At 39.1% G+C, this 19970-nt stretch overlaps 2 protein-coding genes across 33 annotated transcripts in view; one reads left to right on the forward strand and one right to left on the reverse strand.

Annotated features, from left to right (window-relative positions):
* ORC4 (origin recognition complex subunit 4) overlaps positions 1-17386 on the reverse strand; it is an 85991-nt gene extending 68605 nt beyond the window's left edge. For 2 of the 16 annotated variants that reach the window (XM_072757715.1, XM_072757713.1), the window contains exon 1: positions 10000-10158. In XM_072757715.1, coding sequence (XP_072613816.1) covers positions 10000-10030 — 31 coding nt within the window. In that variant the 5' untranslated portion in view covers positions 10031-10158. Of the gene's footprint in view, positions 1-9999; positions 10159-11201; positions 11482-11903; positions 11994-12722; positions 12817-14232; positions 15564-16153; positions 16560-17220 lie in introns of those variants that run through there. The other 14 variants (XM_072757720.1, XM_072757716.1, XM_026008003.2 and 11 more) reach the window with 14 other exon arrangements.
* The window catches only part of MBD5 (methyl-CpG binding domain protein 5), a 432006-nt gene continuing 428762 nt past the window's right edge, over positions 16727-19970 (forward strand). For 16 of the 17 annotated variants that reach the window (XM_072757703.1, XM_072757693.1, XM_072757694.1 and 13 more), the window contains exon 1: positions 17145-17278. The gene's annotated coding sequence lies outside the window, so the exon portion shown is untranslated. Of the gene's footprint in view, positions 17279-19970 lie in introns of all 17 variants that reach the window. The other variant, XM_026008001.2, reaches the window with a different exon arrangement.

Consider the following 19970-nt stretch of genomic DNA (forward strand, 5'->3'; position numbering starts at 1 on the left):
ATGAACGAACACATGAAAAGACGCTCAATATTACTAATCATCAGGGAAATAAAAATTGAAAACACAATGAGTTATCACTTTATACCTACTTTATATCTGTCAAAATGGCTAAAATTGAAAACACAAGAAATGACGAGTATTGGTGAAGATGTAGAGAAAAAGGAACCCTCATGTACTGTTGGTGGGAATGCAAAACTGGTGAAGCTACCGTGGAAAAGAGTATGGAGGTTCTTCAAAATTATTAAAAAATATAATTACCAAATTACCCAGGAATTGCAATACTAGGTACTGACCCAAAGAATACAAAAACACAAATCTAAAAAGATATATATATACACATATGTCTTTCTATATATTAAATATATATGAAGATATATATTAAGTATATATTAAATATGTTCTATAATATAAAATCAAATATATTTATATTTAAATAAAAGATATCTTTTATATGTATAAAAGAATATATATAAAATATGTATTAAGGGGATCCCTGGGTGGCGCAGCGGTTTGGCGACTGCCTTTGGCCCAGGGCACGATCCTGGAGACCCGGGATCGAATCCCACGGCGGGCTCCCGGTGCATGGAGCCTGCTTCTCCCTCTGCCTATGTCTCTGCCTCTCTCTCTCTCTCTGTGTGTGACTATCATAAATAAAATAAAAATTAAAAAAAAAATAGAATTAAAAAAATATGTATTAAGGATATATATAAAACATATCTTTTTTTACATATATATCGTAAAAACATATATATGTACATGTATATACACACACACACACACACACCTATGCATATTGCAGCATTATTTATAATAGCTAAGATATGGAAGCAATTCAAGTGTCCATCCACAGATGAATGGTTAATGATGATGTGGTGGAGACAATGGAACATTACTCAGCCTTGGAAAAATAAGTGAGATCTTGTCATTTATAACATGAATGAACCTAGACTTGACTCATATGTGGAATTTAGGAAACAAAACAAAACAAAACAAAAAAGACAAAAAATCAAACTCTTAATTACAAAAAACAAATATGTGGTTGCCAGAGGGTAGATGGGTTGGGGGATGGTTAAAATAGATATAAAGAAGACATTAAGACTACACTTATCTTGATGAGCAATGAAATAAGTACAGTGTTAAATCATGTTAGACACCTAAAAGTAGTAATACATGTTAATTAAACTTGAATTAAAAAAAAGTAAATTTCATTTTTAAAACATAGTTCTTTCTCATTAAAACTAAATTTAAAAAGATTATATGGTACCATATTTGGCATACAAAATTAAAACGTTCTGTGTTTGAGTTAACACGATAGTCTGTATCGGTGAGGTTGTGTACAATGGAAGCAACACAGAATAATGGTACAAACACATATTATTATTATTATAAGGCTCAACTTTATACAGACTTCAATCTTGCAATTCCACTTCCAGAAACTTTCTTAAAATAGTTACAGACATAGAAAAATGCCTAAAGATATTTAATATATATATATAAGAAAGAAAATTAAATGCCACTGGAGACTATGTCATGATACACAAACAATGAAAAACACTCTTCAACAACAGTCCTAATTAAATTTTAAACTTTTTAAAGATTAAATACCACTAAATTATTTTTAAAAATTAAATACCATTGGAGGCTAACTATGTCATGATACACACACAGTGAAAAACACTCTACAACAATAGTCCTGACTAATTTGATTTTAAAATAAAAACAACAACAAAAACATGATATACTGCTCAAAATGGATCAAGATTTTCTGTCCAACATGTAAGGAGCTTGGAAGTTAACACTCCTATCCTCACAGCAAGAAAAAATCTGAACGAACTGAAAAAACAAGAACTCTTCTTAGTTCGGTAAGAATGGTGTCATAGGGCAAACTGTTTCTTCTAATATTAGACATACACAGGCACATATAGAGGATCACAGCTTACTGGAGCAGATGCCCAGGAATAGAAACAGCACTGGAGGCAATTCCAAAGTAGGAAAACTGAAAATTTACCAAATTGCTGGAGCTCAATGTTTATAAGTTTAAGAGTTAAAAGCTCCAGGAAGACTGAATCTTAGAGAAGACTCCACATTTTTCCATGTTTTTATCTCCAGGAACCTACTAGGTTTGCAGCAAGGATCAGAAAATAATTTCCTCGTTTCAACAGGGATACGGAAAAAACAGTCATACTGAAATACATCTGGAGAAGGAACATTCTGTCCTCCTTGTTTAACAAGGCTTGCCCACAAAGCAAGGTATTTTACCAGAGCCTAACTGACCTGGGTAAGGGAAATAACCAATTCCAGCCCCTTCTTGCCTTCCTGACTCACTTAGAGGGGGTAATGTGTGTTTGTATGGAGGGGAAGTTAAGCAGTACCTGTAAAGGTCACAGCACAGGGCATACACTCACACACAAAAAACCAAGACCTAATTATAGGAATATATAATGCTTCCCCACCCCCAACATTTTATTGCCATATAAATAGGGCTCCTGTACTAAGGTATTTAAAAGTGAAAGAACTCTCACATCTGTTTTTGAACTCTCTAGAGAATTCCAAAAAAAAAAAAAAAAAGATGAAGATAAAAGCAAGAACACAAAAGAAATTTTAGCTTCTGACACCTATGAGTACAACAAACAATAAAACACAGCCTACCTTTAAGCTGAATAAACTCGAAAACCTCACACTAAAGACTTATGTACACTCAGTTCTTTATACACAGTACATCATTTCTGGCTTTCAACATGTTACAAGGCATATTAAAAGGAAAGAAAAACGTAATGAGGCTCAGATCTGACAAAGATTTTAGTATTAACAGACTGGGAATATAAAACAACTATGACCAATACACTAAGGGCTCTAATGGAAAAAGCACGTAACCTGGAATTACAGGGAAGCAAAGATGGAATTTCTAAGAATGAATCAAAAGGAAATACCAAAAATCAAAAATACTAAAAAATAAAGATGGTCTGATATGGTTAGCAGTACAGAAAAGACATAAGAAAAAATGTTATAAGGAATAGGAATAAGGAATTAGGAATATCCTGTTACATGATGCCTGTAGTAATCATTAAATGGTATAGTGTTCTTTGAAAATGAGTTTGTATTGCTCATGCATGTACACTGCAAACTCTAAAACAATCATTGAAAGTAAAAAACAAGTGGAATTTATAGCCTGAGAGAAAAAAAAAACCCTGAATAATGTAAAATACTCAATTAAAACAAGAGAAGGCAGAAAAAGAATGGAGAACAAAAAAAAGAAACAAAAGACAATGGTAACAACAGAAAAACAGCAATATATCTGGTAGCTATTAATCCAACTACGTAGCAAGGACTTAAACGTTTAAGTAAATATTCCAAGTAAAAAAGAGACTGTCAGACTGCGTAAAAAAACAAGACCCAATTATATGTTGTCTCCAAGAAACCTACTTTACATATAATGAAACAAATCAAAGTATAGAGACAAATAAAGATATATGCTAATCAAAAGAAAGTTGAAGTAGCTACACTAATTTTGCTACCAATTTCAAAGCAGACAGACATATCAGGAATAAAACACATTACATAATGAAAAAGGAATTAATTCCCCAATAAGATATAACAATACTTACATATACGTGTCTAGCAGAGCGTCAAAAAACATGAAGCAAAAAAATGATAAAAATGCTATAAGAAATTGATGAATCACTCATATAGTTGGAAACACCAATATTCCTCTACTGGTAATTTACAGAAAATCAAGAAAGATATACCTGAATTGGACACGACCATCAGTCAAATGGATCTAATTTTATTTATAGAATATTGCATTCAACAACAGAAAACACATTCTTGTCAAGCTCACATAGCACATTCACCAATGAAGACCACATTTTGAGCCATAAAATACACCTCACATTTGAAAGAATAGAGATCATATAAGGAATGCTCTACTTCATAATAAAAAGATACCTAGAAAATCCCGTAACATAGAGATCACACAACACACTTCCAAATAACACATGGGCCAAAGGTGAAGAAAAATCAAGAAAAATAGAAACTGAGAAGGAAAATGAAAATGCATATGGAACTTACCAAATATAAGGGATGCAGCAAAGCAGTCCTTAAGAGGACAATTTATAGCACTGAACACATAGAAAAGAAAAAAAAAACACCTAAAAAAAAAAATCAATAATCTAAGCTTTTACCTTAGAAAACTAGAAAAACAAATTCAACCCAAACTTTGCAAAAGAAATAATACAAATTAGAATAGAAATCAATCAGGAAAATCAGCAAAATAACTGGCTCAGTTTATATTTAAAATTTATTAACATCTTGCTAGCCTAAGAACAAAAGATTTTAAAATACATAAATGATGATTATCAGAAATGAAAGCAAGACCATTAGTACTGACTCTATGAACATTAAAATGCTGATCAGAAAAATTATGAACTCTATGCCCACAAATTTGATACCTTGATGAAAAGAACCAATTCTTTGAAAGACAGCATCTAACAAGTATACAAGAAAAAACAGATAATCTGAATATATTTATATGTATTAATAAATAGCCTTCCAAAACAGAAATCATCAAGGCTAGATAGATCCACTGATAAACTCTACCAAACATTTAAGGAAGAAATGATATTAATTCTTTACAAATGATACCAAGTCTCTTGCAAGAAATAAAGGTAAAGGAAAACTTTCTAATTCATTGTGAGGTAAGTTTTACCCTAGTAAGAAAAGCAGACAATGAAATTACAAAAAAGGGAAACTATACAAAAGTATCTTTCATAAATACAGATGCAAAAATTCTCAAACAAAAAAATTAAGTTCAATCACGCAGTATATAAAAATAAAAAATTAAAAAAAAAATTAAGTGGGATTCATTCCAAGTATGCAAGGCTCATTCACCATTCCTAAGCAAATGATGTAATTCATAACAACAGGACACAAAAATAAGATTTTATCAAGAGACGCAGAAAAAACATTTATTTCATAAAATCTGCCACCCATTTAAAAATACACTAGGGACTGGGGCACCTGGGTGGCTCAGTCAGTTCACTGCCCAACTCTTGATTTCAGTTGTCATGATCTCAGGGTTATGAAGTTGAGCCCTGTGTCAGGTTCTATCTATGCTGGGCATGAAGCCTGCTAAGGATTCTCTTACCTTTTTCCTCTGCCCCTCCCCCACCCAATGCCTGTGCATGCCTGCATCTCTTAAAAACAAAACAAAACAGAAAAGCCAAAAATCAAAATCCCCAAAACACCAGAAATAGAAGGGAAAAAAACATCTACAAAAAAATCTACAGCTAACACCACTTTTAATAGTGAGAAACTACATGCTTTCCCACTAAGATCAAGAATAAGGATCACCACTGGCATTCAAAATATTACTTGAACCCTTAGTAATGCAGTAAGAAAAGGAAATAAAAGGTATATAAATAGGGACAAAGAACTAAAACGGTCTCTATTTGTAGATGACAAGATCAGATAGGTAGAAAATCCCAAAGAATACACATACACAAACTATTGGAATTAATAAACTACTCTAGCAAAGTTGCAGGACACATATACCAATGTCAACTGCTTTCCTATACACCAATAATGAACTGGAATTTTAAATTAAAAACACAGTATCATTTCTATTAGTACCAAAGGAAAACCACCCACAGAATACTCACATATAAATCCAGTAACATACAAGATGGATGTAAGGAAAACTATAAAACTGATGAAAAAAATCAAAGAGGACCTAAATAAATGAACAGATATTCTATGTACATGCATAAGAAGACTCAGTACTGTTATTGTGCCAGTTCTTCCGATCTTAATCTAAGGATTCAATGAAATCTCAATCAAAATTCTAAAGTTATTCTGTGGATATGATAAACTGATTTTAAATTTTACATGGAAAGAAAAAACACACTGAACACACAACACAATATTGCAACAGAACAAAGTCTGAGGTCAGAAACTACCCACTACAAGACGTACTATAAAGTTAGGCTAATATATACAATTGACCTCTGGACAACAAGAGTTTGAACTGCTTGGGTCTATTTCTACATGCTTTCTAAAATATACAAATACAGTACAGTACTGTAAATGTATTTTCTCTTCCTAATGATTTTCTTAGTAACATTTTCTTTGCTCTAGGTTACTTTACTACAGCATAAGTACATATAACATACAAAATATGTTACCAATTGCTTATGTTATAGGTAAGGCTTCTAGTCAACAGCAGACTATTAGTAGTTAGGTTTGGGGGGGACTTAAGTAATACACTCATTTTGAACTGTACGGGGGGTTGCAACCTGGGTTGTTCAAGGGTCAACTGCATAGTGTGGAAATGACAAAAGAATAGAAAAATAAATGGAACAGAATAGAAAGCCAGATACAGACACACAAATATTTCTGACAAAGAAGAGAAGATAATTCAACAAAGTCTAATGGTACTAAAACAAGTGAACACATATGGGCAAAAAACTAGTTGGCAGAGAACATAAACCTTTCATAAAAATTAACTCTAAATGGCTCATAGACCCATACATTAAATGCAGAACTGTATAACTTCTAAAAAGGAATACAGAGTGGGTGGGGGGATAGGGTAACTGGGTGATAGGCATTGAGGGCACACAATGAGATGAGCACTGGATGTTAATGTTGGCGAATTGAATTTAAATAAAAATTTAAGGATCTTATTCCAGACTATAAACAAATAAGATAAAAAAGGAATATACAATAAAAAAAACCTATGTGACTATGGGTTTGACTTTTTTTTTTTTTAAGATTTTATTTATTTATTCATGAGAGACACAGAGAGAGAGAGAAAGAGAGAGAGAGGCAGAGACACAGGCAGAGGGAGAAGCAGGCTCCACACAAGGGAGCCCGACGTGGGACCTGATCCTGGGTCTCCAGGATCACACCCTGGGCTGCAGGTGGCGCCAAACCACTGCGCCACTGGAGTTGCCATATATATATATATATATATACATATATATATATACACACACACACACACACACACACACACACAGAAAATATACCAGAAATATATATATATATATATATATATATATATATATATATATATTTTTTAAAGCAGACTCCACACTGGGCTCCAATGTGGGGCTTGAACTCATGAACCTGAGATCAAGACCTGAGCTAAAACTGAATCAGATGCTTAACTGACTGAGCTACCCAGGCATCCCTGGCAATGAATTTTTAGATATAATATCAATAGCACAATTCAGTAAAGAAAAAAACTGATAAACTGAATTTTATTTAAACTAAAAGCTTTTGCTCTGCAGAAGACACTGTTGAGAGAACAAAGATAAAGACTGAGACAAAATATTTGCCAAACACATATATGATAAAAGACTGGCATCCAAAGCATACAAAGAGCCTTAAAACTCAAAAACAAACAAAAAAGGTTTAAAAATTAACAAAAGATCTGAACACTTTACCAAATAAAATACATAGGTGGTAAATAAACATATGAAAAGATGCTCAGTTTCATATATCCTTAGGGAATTGCATATTAAAACCATGACATTTCAGTCTACATGTATTAGAATGTCCAAAGTCACAATAATGATGACAAAAATGCTGCTGAGAACAAAGAGTAAGAATTCTGATTCACAGGATACCTGGGTGGCTCAGTCAGGCATCTGACTCTCGGTTTTGGCTCATGAGCCCCATAAGGGGATCCGCACTCATTGTTGAGTCTGCTTGAGATTCTCCTCCCTCTCACACTTCTCTTTCTCTCAAATAAAATCTTAAAAAAAAAAAAAAACCACTGCAGACTAGCATGTAAAATGGTACATCCACTCTAGAAAATACTATGGCAGTTTACAAAATTAAACCTGCTTTTACCACACCAATCTGGCAATTATGCACCTTGGTATTTATCCCAATGAGTCAAGGACTTACGTCCACACAAAAACCTGCACCAGACTATTTATAACAATTTTATTAAAAATTGCCACAACATGGACGCAACGAAGATATCCTTTAATAGGTAAACAGATCAACAACTGTGGTACATCCATAAGATGAAATCTTACTTCATGCTAAAAACAAATGGGTTTATCAAACCAGCTTAAGACATGAAGGAAAGTTAGATACATACTGCTAGGGGAAAAGGACAACTTGAAAATGATACACATTGTATCATTCCAACTATATGGAAAAGGCCAAACTATGGAGATAGTCAAAAAGATCATGGTTGCCAAGAATTCAAGAGAAGGGAGGATGGTAGAGCACAGGAGACTTTTAGGGCACTTAAATGATTTTCTGTAACACTGTCACCATGGATATTATGGTACGTTTGTCAAAACCCTTACGTATGACACATTACAAACCTTAAACTATGAATTTTCCTTAATAATAATGTATCAGTACTAGTTCATCAATTGTGACAAACACATCACTAGGCAAGATGCTAATAAGGCAAATGGTGTTAACAGTAGGGGAGCTAGGCCAATGGGAATATATGGGAATTTGTTGTACTCACTAGTCAGTTTTCCTGTAAACCCTAAAATTGCTCTAAATGATGAGTCTATTAATTAAAAAAAATATATATCCAAAAAGACAAGGATGGATCAAAGTCACAATCTTAACTTTTCCCAGTCATTAACTATGGTGATCCCAAAACACATGGGAAAATAACAAACCTCAAAACTCTCCTCTTTTTAAGGACAATTTGTGAAAAACCCAGGTGGGAACACAAACTTAATGGAAGATTTGTGAAAATGAAATATAAGCACAAAAGGCAGTCAGTTTCAAGCTAGTAAAACAGGAAACTTATAAGATGAAAAGCTGTATAAAATAAAATATATAGCTTTGGCAGAGTATGACCCTACAGGTGGTGTGTCTGCAAAAACAATAATGGTAATTCAAATGAAATATTAGCTATTTTAAAACTAATTCATCTTTTTTTTTTACCAGAAATCAGAAGAGTATCCATATATAAAAGTAAGCATACAATATGAAAATAAGAAAAATACTTGTATTTTATTCATTCTTGTTGACACTGATCATGGCACTAGTTAGGAATATAATTCCCAAAGATTGGCAGGGTATTCCTACAATACAGAGCAAATAAACACAGATATACTTTGTAAGAATGTATAATGGAAAGATGTTAGTTATGTATCATTCCTTTTAAAAGTACAGGATGGGTGCCTGGATGGCTCTCGGTTGAACCTTTAAGCAAGCATCTGACTCTTGATCTAGGTTTAAGTAATGATCTCACGGTCCAGCCCAGCGTCAGGTTCTGAGCATCGAGCCTGCTTAAGATTCTCTCTCTCCTTTTCCCTCTGTTGCTCCTGCCTGTGCAAGCGCACACACTGTCCTCTCTTTCAAAAAAACACTTAAAAGAAGTACAGGACAAAACTTTATGATCCAGCTCTGATAGCAAATTTATAGGAAATGGTCTAAAATTATATGTATCAACTTCTTAGAATTATTTCCAGGTACAGGAATAATACTGTATTATTATTATTTTCATTTTGTCTCATTACTTTTACAGTGAATGTATATTACCTTTTATAATTTTCAAAAACAATTATCTTGCACCTTTAAATCAAATAATATGTAATTTGACTACATAGTTATCAATGCTAACACTAAACATTTTATTTAGCTTCTAATTTCTTTTTTTTTAAATCCAGAAAGAAAAAAAAAAATCCAGAAAGTGTCCAAGAAACTTAAAGCCAAAGAATGGCAAGAGAAATACACCTAAGAATATAATATCTAATTGCAATTTCAGAACCAAAACCACAGACAAAGAAATTAAAGTATCAGAAACTTTCTCAGAACTAAGGAATAGAAGTTGCCAGAAAGAACCCATGAAATGTACAGCAAAGTGGATACCTATGGACTTATAACTCACATCACTATGACTTTTTTTTTAAAGGTTTATTTATTCATAAGACACACACACACACACACACACACAGGCAGAGACACAGAGGGAGAAGCAGGGTCCATGCGGGGAGCCCGACGTGGGACCTGACTTACCTGGGACTCGATCCCAGGTCCCCAGGATCATGCCCTAGGCTGAAGGCGGCGCTAAACTGCTAAGCCACCCAGGCTGTCTCACTGTGACATTTTAGAACACAAGGTATCCTAAAGAGAACCTTCTACAAGCTTCAAACAAATAGGGTGTGGAATCTTCCACTGAGAAGAAAAAAATGAAATGCAAAGTGTTGAAAATAAGAATAGCATCAGATTTTATATCAAACACTAAAAATTCGCTCGCAATTCTGGAGAAAAAACATTTCCAACTTGGAATCCTACACTCAAATAAGTTAGAGTAATCTAAAGACATTTAGAGATACCCAACACCTCAAAACATTTGCCTCTCAGCTACTGGAGACTGTGACCAAACAAAATTAGGATAACCATTAACCTCAGTGGGTAACTATTAATCCTTAATGATGATAATGGACATTAAAGATATTCTAAACCATACCCTCAAAAGAAAAAAGATCCCCAAAGAAAATTCAGATATGCAAAATTTAACACAAGACAAGGAATTACACGGAATACAGGAGAGGATCAATCACAGGATGGAGAGAGGTTGCATGAGGGGTGACCATATCAAGCAGCCAGCCTAAACGGAAGACCAGAATGTTCTAGAAGAAATTACTCAATGATGGTTAAACTGATTTAAAACCCTATGGAGAGGATATGCTAACGACGAGTAGATCTTTTGGGACTGAATTAATGATAAACATTGAGAAAGTATACAGACATAGAATGATTATCAACCAAAAAGTAAGGTGTCACTGGAATGATGGAGGAGGGTTTGGAAAAACCTCAATTTAAATAATCAAGACAGGAAGTCAACAGATAATGCCTAAAATGGAAAAATCAAGTGGTAGCACATGTTATTTGGAAATAGAAATACCACAAGAACCATGCAAAAAAGTTTAAAAGGTGTTTGCCCCTAAAGATGGGGAAATGGGAGCTTTAACATCCACCTTGTCCAACATCATACAATTCCCGAGGCTTAGCAAGGTGTGGGGAGAAAGGCACAACCATTTCAGTCCACTGTGGTGCAACTCTAGTGAGCCACATTCTGGAGAATTAAACTTGAGATAAATAAATGTAATCTGTTTTTAACAAGCCATGTACAAGTAGTTACTACTTCAAGAACGTGTTCTTTTAAATCATTAACTCAAAAACTGCTTGAAACTATTTTCTAAATTTTAACTCACCCAAGTGAGTGATGCCTGGATGGCTCAGTTAGTTAAGCTCTTGATTTCAGCTCAAGTCAGGATCTCAGGGTTGTGAGAAAGAGCTCTGTACAGGCAGGGATCCCCACATTGTAGGCAGTCTGCTGGAGTTTCTCGCTCTCTCCCTCTCTGCTCCTCCCCCACTTGCATGCCTGAGCTCTCTCTAAAATAAATAAATCCAGGGCAGCACCAGTGGCTCAGCGGTTTAGCGCCGCCTTCAGTCCAGGGCCAGATCCTGGAGATCCAAGATCAAGTCCCACATCGGGCTCTCTGTGTGGAGCCTGCCTCTCCCTCTGCCTGTGTCTCTGCCTCTCTCTCTCTGTGTCATTCTCATGAATAAATAAATAATCTTAAATAAATAAATAAGTACAAATCTTCAAAAAAAGAGGCATATATGACTTAAAAACTGTAAACTAATGTATGACTTAGGATAAAATACACGAGTTTGGTTAGAGGTAGAAAAATCTTGAAATCAAATCTCAAAAATTAATAAAGAAAAAAAGAGGATAATGTTTCTTCATGGTAATGGCAGATCAGAATGATCCTGCTGAAACCAACAAAAAAATCTTCACAATAGAAATCAAATAATAAAAAAATAAAGCAGAATGAAATCACATGCCAAAATCTACAAAGTAAACCAGGGGTGGGGAGGTGGGGGTGGGGAGAGACACAAAAAACCCTTACTCAGCCACTTCTTCCTGAGGCTTTTTACCTATCCAGAAAATAAGGCTGAGAAAACAGAAGGGAGGCTGAATTCCTGGTTGCTTTGCAGGGCTACAAGAAAAAAAAAAAAAAAAAAAAAATCAAAGCACAGGACCCACCAAATGTGGGATGCAAACACATCATCACCCAAATTAAGTTGAGATCCTAAGAGCAACATTCCCAGAATTGGGGAGAACTAGATGTACAAAAGAACTCATAGGACTCAACACCTAAAGCCCTGCTTATTGTCACGTATACAATAGAAGTAATCTGAAGTCTTGCACATCAACTAAGTGACTTGGGATTGGTGGCACGCCTGCCTACTCATCTTTCCTAGGGAAACACGTCTTCTTAAAAAAGATACTGTTATCCTAAGACTTATATATTTCCATAATTTTTCAAATCCAACAACTAGCACACAGGCACAGAAGAAAAAAATCATGAACCAGCAGAAATAGACCCTTAAAAAATTAGAAACTGAAATTATCGGTCAAAAAGAAATTACAAATACTGTGCCAAAAAAAGCCACAGCTGTAATATTTAGCAAGTAGCTGAAACATTAAGAATTTAAATGATTTACTTCTTAAAAAGACACTGATCCAGAGATTCAAGTATCTCAATGAACACAAAACAGGTAAAAGAGAATTCTATACAAACATCATAAAGAAATAGCAGAAACTTAAGACAAAAAAAACATTTTTTTACAGACTTCTTTCAAAGCAGCACGTATTAGATCGACAGCTGACTGCTCAAAATCAGTAATGGAAGCCAATAAATAAATAAATAAATAAACAAGCCTACCGTGGAACATTTTCTTCAAGATTCTGAAGAATAACCACAATCTACAATTTAAAAGACCCAAAACATTCTTCAAGATTGAAGATGAAACAAGACACTATAAGGGAAGCAAAAAATTAAGATAATTGGCTGTCAGCACATTTGTATTCAAAATACTCTAGTGTATTAAAAGCAAAACGAAAAAGATCTTCAAAGAAAATTCAGAGATGCAACAATTAATGAAAACTGAAAGTAATAAAAATACAGGAATATGTAACCTAAACACTGATGGTAAGAACAGCACTGTCCAAGTGAAATACAAATAGCGCTCATATATATAATTTAAAATTCTCTAGTACCTACGTTAAAAAGGTAAAACAAAGTAAATTCACTTATTGTAATTTCAGCATGCGATCATAATAAAAGGCTGAATTATTTTATAGTGTTTTCATACTAAGTCTTAGAAATCTGGTATTTGATAATTACAGAATATGACAATTCAGATGCTAAATTGACACCAGAAATACTTGACCTTATTTTTATCAAGTTCCCAGTCAAGAAAGTACATTTACCTGCCCAAGTTGTTCCAAACATACTTAAGGGTTTTTCAACAACTGAATCAAGTATCAATTTTCAAGTTTAAATTAACACTACATAAAACTAAAAATTCAGTTCCTCAGCAACACTAGCCACATTTCAAGTGGACCACGCCAGCCATAAGCGGGCTAAGGCATTGGGGTAGCACAAGTATAGAACCTCTTACTTTGAGTTAAAGTCACAGTTTTAAAATACTAATAGCATATAAACCAGTAAAGAATGAAATGAAGATAAAACCATTCAGGGAGCAAGAAGTGCTCCAAGCACAGAGAAAATATTTGCCACGCTGGTCAAATCTTTAAGTAAAACAAAGAAAACCCAATAGAAGTATTGTGAAAAGGAAAAGAATTCAAAGAAGAAATCAAAATAGCCAAAAAATGTTTCACAAAAGGCTCAAAGTCATTAATAACCAGAGCACTGTAAATTAAAACAATAACATAAAGGCACATTCATCATGTTGGCAAAAATGAAAAATATCAACTGTTGGTGAGAATGTAGGAAAAAAAAGGATATATCATATATTGCTGGTGGGAGTATAAATTGATATATCTATTTTATAAAAGTTTGGCATAAGCTACACTCGGCAAAAAATGCATGCTATGTGCATAAAAATACCATCATAAAAACATTCACAGCATCATTGCTTCTGATTGCTAAAAACAGGACACAACCCGAATGTCCATTAATATCAGACTAGCTAAATTAACTGTGGTTTATTCATAACAAGACTTTCTACACCACACTTACCAGACATTACAAAAATGAAAAAAACATGCACAACAGCTAAAATCTACTAACAGGGTTAAATACTGGTGAAACGAGAATACATAATGTGCAACTGTTTTAATATAGGTGAAAAACAGGCAAAATTCATCTACATCGTGTAGGAAAGCCAACCTTGGTGGTTAACAAATACTTAAAAACAGGAAATAATTACCCTAAAAATTACTTCAGTGTGGCGCTCTGGAAGTGGGGCAGCAGGAATGGATGGGGGAGGAGTAGGTAGGTCTCCAGAGCCAACGTGTTCCGGTTCTTTACTTTGGTTGGAGATCACCAGGCTGTTCAGTTGGTGATTATTCACTACACTGCATACCTAGGATTTGTGCACTTTTTTGCATATTTCGTATTTTAACATTAAAAAAAATCTACATTTGTTTACCTAGGGCACTTGAATTGCCTTGTTTGAACTTTTTTTTCTTTTATAAAGTAGTAAATGTTTAGTTGCAATATAAACGAAATTTTAAGGCACAGGAGTGTAGTTTTCATTCCGTTTGACAAGACTACTCTATCCACAGAGGAAGTCGTAAGGCAGTGGAGTGTCTGTGGATAGGTCTCCTGCCAAAACAGAAGTAAATGTGGAAAAGCAGCAACTTTGACAATGTATCCTAAAGTACCCCTTACGGAATCAACTAATACCAACACGACAAACACGGAGCACTCTAGAGTACTGGTCCCTCTCTCTCTCTCTCTCTCTTTTTTTTTAAAGATTTTACTTATTTATCCATGAGAGACCGAGAGAGAGAGGCAGAGACACAGGCAGAGGGAGAAGCAGGCTCCATGCGGGGAGCCCGACGAGGGACTCGATTCCGGGACCCTGGGGTCACGCCCGGGCTGAAGGCGGCGCTAACCACTGAGCCCCTTGGATTCCCTGGTCTTAAAAGAAACCATAAAGGGTGATAGCCTCTCAAAGCACTTTTACAGAAGATTAAAGATTCCAACGCTCCTAGTTAGGATTGTACGCGATGAATATGGGAAAAGAAACAGATATTTACTTAAAAAAGCCTTACTAACTAATGTGAATTCATAAATTCCTTAAGAATTGCAATTACTATCATACGAGGGTAACATTTCCAGGAAAAAAAAAAAGTGGCATTTAATTGAGAAACCCGAGCCTCTAAAGCCGAGACAAGTAACCAAAGAAACTTAACGAAATATCCATTACAACAGGAAAAGGAAAATTTTTTTGTCCTTTACCAACTCTGACAGCACAGAGACGACACAACCCCAAATCCCCTTCCGAAAACGAGCACGGGCGTCGTGTGGCCGCAGCAACGCCAAGACGCGGGAGGGGGAATCCCCCGGCTCAGCCCCTCCCCAAACCCACTGCGGGGCTCCAGGAGGGGCCGCGAGGCGCACAGCGCGGGGGGTGCAGCTAAGGCCCGAGTTGGCAGGATGCCCCCAGGATGCCCCCCGGGCGCCCGCAGGATGCCCCCCGGATGCCTCCAGGATGCACCCCGGGCGCCCGCAAGATGCCTCCAGGATGCCCCCAGGATGCACCACGGGCGCCCCCAGGATGCACCACGGGCTCCCCCAGGATGCACCCAGGATGCCCCTCAGGCGCCCCCAGGACGCACCCCGGGCGCCCCCAGGATGCTCCTTGGATGCCTCCAGGATGCCCCGCAGGCGCCCCCAGGATGCTCCCCGGATACCTCCAGAATGCCCCCCGGGCGCCCCCAGGATGCTCCCCGGATGCCTCCAGGATGCCCCCCGCCCCGCTCTGAGCGGAAGCGGCAGCCAACAGGACCGCCCGCGGAGGCCGCAGCCCCCAGCCGCGTCCCGCAGCAGGACCGCCGTCCGCCTTAGCTGCCTCGGGGCGGAGCGGAGGACCCGCCGGCGACCCGGCGTCGCGGGGAAGCCGTGCAGGCCCCGGCATCCCGCGGCAGCTCCGCGGCGCGGCCTGCCCCCGGCGCGGGCCTGCCCGGCCTACACAAGCCTGCCCGCCTCCCGCGCTCCCAGCCTCCGCCACCATCCGTCCTCATCCCTTTCGAGTCGCCCTTTCGCCGCGGGCGAGACCCCGGCCTCCGTTTGGCGGCCAGCCCGCCGCGCCGGGGCCTCTCCCGGGAAAAGCCTGCCCTTACCGGGGGGGGGGGGGGGGGAGGAGGAGGGAGGGCGGAGAAGGACTCCGGCGAGCACGAGAACCGCGCCGCGGCCGCCGCGCGCCGCGCAGTCGCCTCAGCTCCACCTGCCGCTGCCAACGGGACACCACTACTCCCGGCATGCCCCGCGCACGCAGCGCGTCTCCCGCCGGGGCACGTGACCCCCTCGCGTGTGTGTGTGTGTGTGTGTGTGTGTGTGTGTGTGTGTCTCTCTCTCTCTCTCTCTCTCTCTCAGTCTCCCTCCCTCCTCTCTGTGCCCGCCCACTTCCGCTCCTCCGCTTTCCCTTAGGAGAGAGGAGGGGGCGTGAAGCGGGGAGCGGGGAGGGGGGGAGGAGAGTTAAAGAGTAGCAACTTCCTCCTACTCCCCGCCCCCGCCCCTCTACCCCCCGCTACAACGTCTTCCGGGTCGCCCGCGCCTCGGAGGCTGCTGGGAGACCGTATCATTTCCTCCCCTCCCCCTCCTCCTGCCGTCCACCAACCAAGCCTCCCGTCAGGGAGGGACATGCGCAGTGGGCGCCTCCCGTCTCTTCTACCCGAGCCCCCCCTCCCCCCCCCGGCAGAGAGACCCCAGCAGCAGCAGCAGCTGATGATGAAGAGAGAGGCAGTGGCAGAGGGGGGGCACCTTTTATTTCTATTTTTAAAGGGACAGGACACTAATTCTGCCCCGCTTCAACCTTGAATCGAGGGGGGTGGGGGGGAGGCGCCCGAGTTCCTTCCCCCACCCTCCAGCCCCGAGCCCCGAGAGGGGGATTGAGCCCGAAGAGAGGAGGGGAAGAAGGAGTTTCTTCTTCTTCGCAAACCCCCATCCACGACTCCTACCCCCTCACCCCTCCGCCAGCCTCCCTCCCGAGCCCCCTCCACCCTCCTCCTCTCCGGCCGCGAGAGGGGAGAGAAAGAAGCAGAAGCCTCCCGGCAGCACAGCCCCTCGCCCGCCGCCGCCGCCGCCGCCGCCGCCGCCGCCGGGCCCTGGCTGGAGACATCTCCCTGCCCGCGCCCGGAGCCGCCGCTTCCCCGGCTCGCCGCCGCCGCCGCCGCCCCCCCTTTATTACCCTTTGTGTCATCCTCCGCGGCTCCGGGGAAGGCGCTCAAAAGTGGGGGGCCGGAAAGGTAAGTGCGTCCGCGGGGGCCCCGCCGCCGTCCCCCGGCTCCGACTTGAACTCCGGGGCGGCGGGAGCCGCGAACCACATACGCAGTGGAGCTCGCGGCGAGGAGGGGGTGGTGCTGGGGGGGCGCGGGGAGGGGTGTGCGAGCGGGGCGCCGGCCTGTCACCGGACCGCGCCACTTTTATTTTTATTTGCTGTTGTCAAAAGTGGCTTCTCCCCTCCGGCTCACATCTTGATTGTGTCTTTGCTCCCCCCCGGGGGGGCAGCGTAGGAAAACAACCCCCTCCTTCCTCCAATGAGGCGCCAGGGAGAGAGGCAGAAAGAGGCACACTTTGTGGATGTCACTTGAAAAAATTCATTTGGAGAGCTTTTTTTTTTTTTTAAATTCCTCCTCCCCCCCCCCACCCCCCCACCCCCCCCCCCGCCCAGGAAAAGCTCCACTGCATTTGTGGGGATCTGATCTGGGATGTGTCGGAACTGCTTATCCATTTGTAGACCTGAGTGGTTTTTTTTTTTTAATCCTCCCCCTTTTTGGGGGGGTTCTGTATGTGATTTGGAAATTGACTCCTGTGTTGGAACAGACTTGGCTTTTGCTTTCTGGCTTTGCTTCTCTTTTTCTTTCCTTTTTTTTTTTTTTTTTTGTTGTTGTTGTTGTTGTTGTTGTGTTGGAACAGACTTGGTTTTTGCTTTCTGGGTTTGCTTCTCTTTTTCTTTCCTTTTTTTTTTTTTTTTTTTTGTTATTGTTGTTGTTGTGTTGGAGCAGACTTGGTTTTTGCTTTCTGGGTCTGCTTCTCTTTCTTTCCCTTCTTCTTCTTCTTCTTTTTTTTGTTTTGTTTTGTTTTGTTTTGTTGTTGTTGTGTTGGAACAGACTTGGTTTTTGCTTTCTGGCTTTGCTTCTCTTTTTCTTTCCTTTTTTTTTTTTTTTGTTGTTGTTGTGTCTGACTTGCATGGAAGATTTCACATCTTTAGTTGATAGAGGCCTTTGGTTAGGTGTTGAGTTGTATGACTGCTTTTTTTGCTTTTTTTTTTTTTTTTTTTTCTGGTGAAATGCTCATTCCATAGACCAGCATGTAAAGTTCAAAGCTTAAAATGCTCAAAGTTCGAATGCCACCGGTATTGTCTCTCCCCTGCATACGTTCCTGATGATTTATTTTCCATAAGACGAGACTATTAACTGCTTCCTAATTAATCTGGGTATTTTTCTGATCTTTGTAACTTGTCTGAACAAGTAATCCCCATTGAAAACTTTACGTTGCTCTGGCTTCATGGAAGGCCAGACCTCTCCATCAGTAGTTTGCTGGATTGGTACCACTTTCAGTTTTAACTGAATTATTTATTTAGTGTTGTAAATGGAGAGGAGTTTTTCATCTCCTGGGGTACTGAACCAGATTGCTCAGTGCATGGGAAAGGAGACAGATCTCTAAAATGCACCTTCAGGAGTCCAGTCGCAAAGTCCTAGTTAGGATATTCATTCTTGTTGGACATGAATTGAAAGATAAACCCAGGTTTAGGTCTGTAGGAGAAGAGTCTTCCTAAAAATCACTGTGGTTTTCAAATTCAGTGCTGCATTTTTTTCTCACAGATGCTAGAAAGTATGTTTCCAAGGTAGGCCTTTTACTAGGGCTTACGTTGGAAAGTGGCATTTTGTCTCCTACATAACATTTCTTTATCCTTTCCTTGAAGATGGATGCACACATTCATATACACACACTCTCTCTCTGTCTTTCTCTCTCTCTCACACACACACACACACACCCTTTTTTGTTACTGCATTGGTATCTCTGATCCCATAATTTATGTCAGCAAAAAATATTCTCCTGTAAAGCAGCAATTTTATGATCAGACTGGTAATATGAAAACAGCAATTTGATCAAAGAGAAAGGATCGAAGAAAAATAAATCTAGACGGATGTTTGACGTACATATTATAACAGCATGGTAATAGTTTCGTTTTTTTTTTTTTTTATTTTCTTGATGGTGAAGCCCAAACATAATATCTATCGCTTCTATTTTAGTGGCAAAAATGAACTGCAAATATAGAAACTTGTTCTGCAGAATTCTCATTAACGTGTGTGCAAAAGTAGACATTGAGACACGGGGAAAAAGAGCTGTGTAGCAGTAAACAATATGGTCTTATTTCCCTCCTTTCTGTTATAAATTTGAACAGTTTCTTACCTTTCTCTGAGGTGTAACTGGTGCACTTCAGCAGAAATCTATGTCAAGTTCATGTTCTTCTCCCAACATCAATACTACTGTTCCAGGTCCACCTAGGATTCCTCGTCCTCACCCTAATTCCTCAGCAACCTTAACGTAAGAGGGAGAAAGTAGAACTTAGTGAAGAAATCAATTTTAAGTAAAGCGAATTGTGTAGATAATTGGATGGTAGTTGCCCCGTCGGCAGCTGAGTAAAAATTTACAGTCTTGAGTATAATACCTTTATTTAATTTATGTCTGCTTTTCTTTGTAAAACACTTCTTTATCCCTCCACTCCTAGGGTAACCCTGTATGGCTTGAGAATTTTAGGCTTCCTCTAAGGTGGAAAATGATTTATATTTAGAAACCTTTTTTATTATGGCTTATTTTTTGGATATTAAGAAACTTTGGGATTGCAATTTTCATCTAAGTGATATCTTGGAGGTCACTTTATCCAGCTCTTTATTTTCCAAATCGCTGAAGCTCGGAGAGCTTGAGGAACTT

Source organism: Vulpes vulpes, chromosome 5 (genome assembly GCF_048418805.1).
Source record: "Vulpes vulpes isolate BD-2025 chromosome 5, VulVul3, whole genome shotgun sequence".
Taxonomy (NCBI): Eukaryota; Metazoa; Chordata; class Mammalia; order Carnivora; family Canidae; genus Vulpes; species Vulpes vulpes.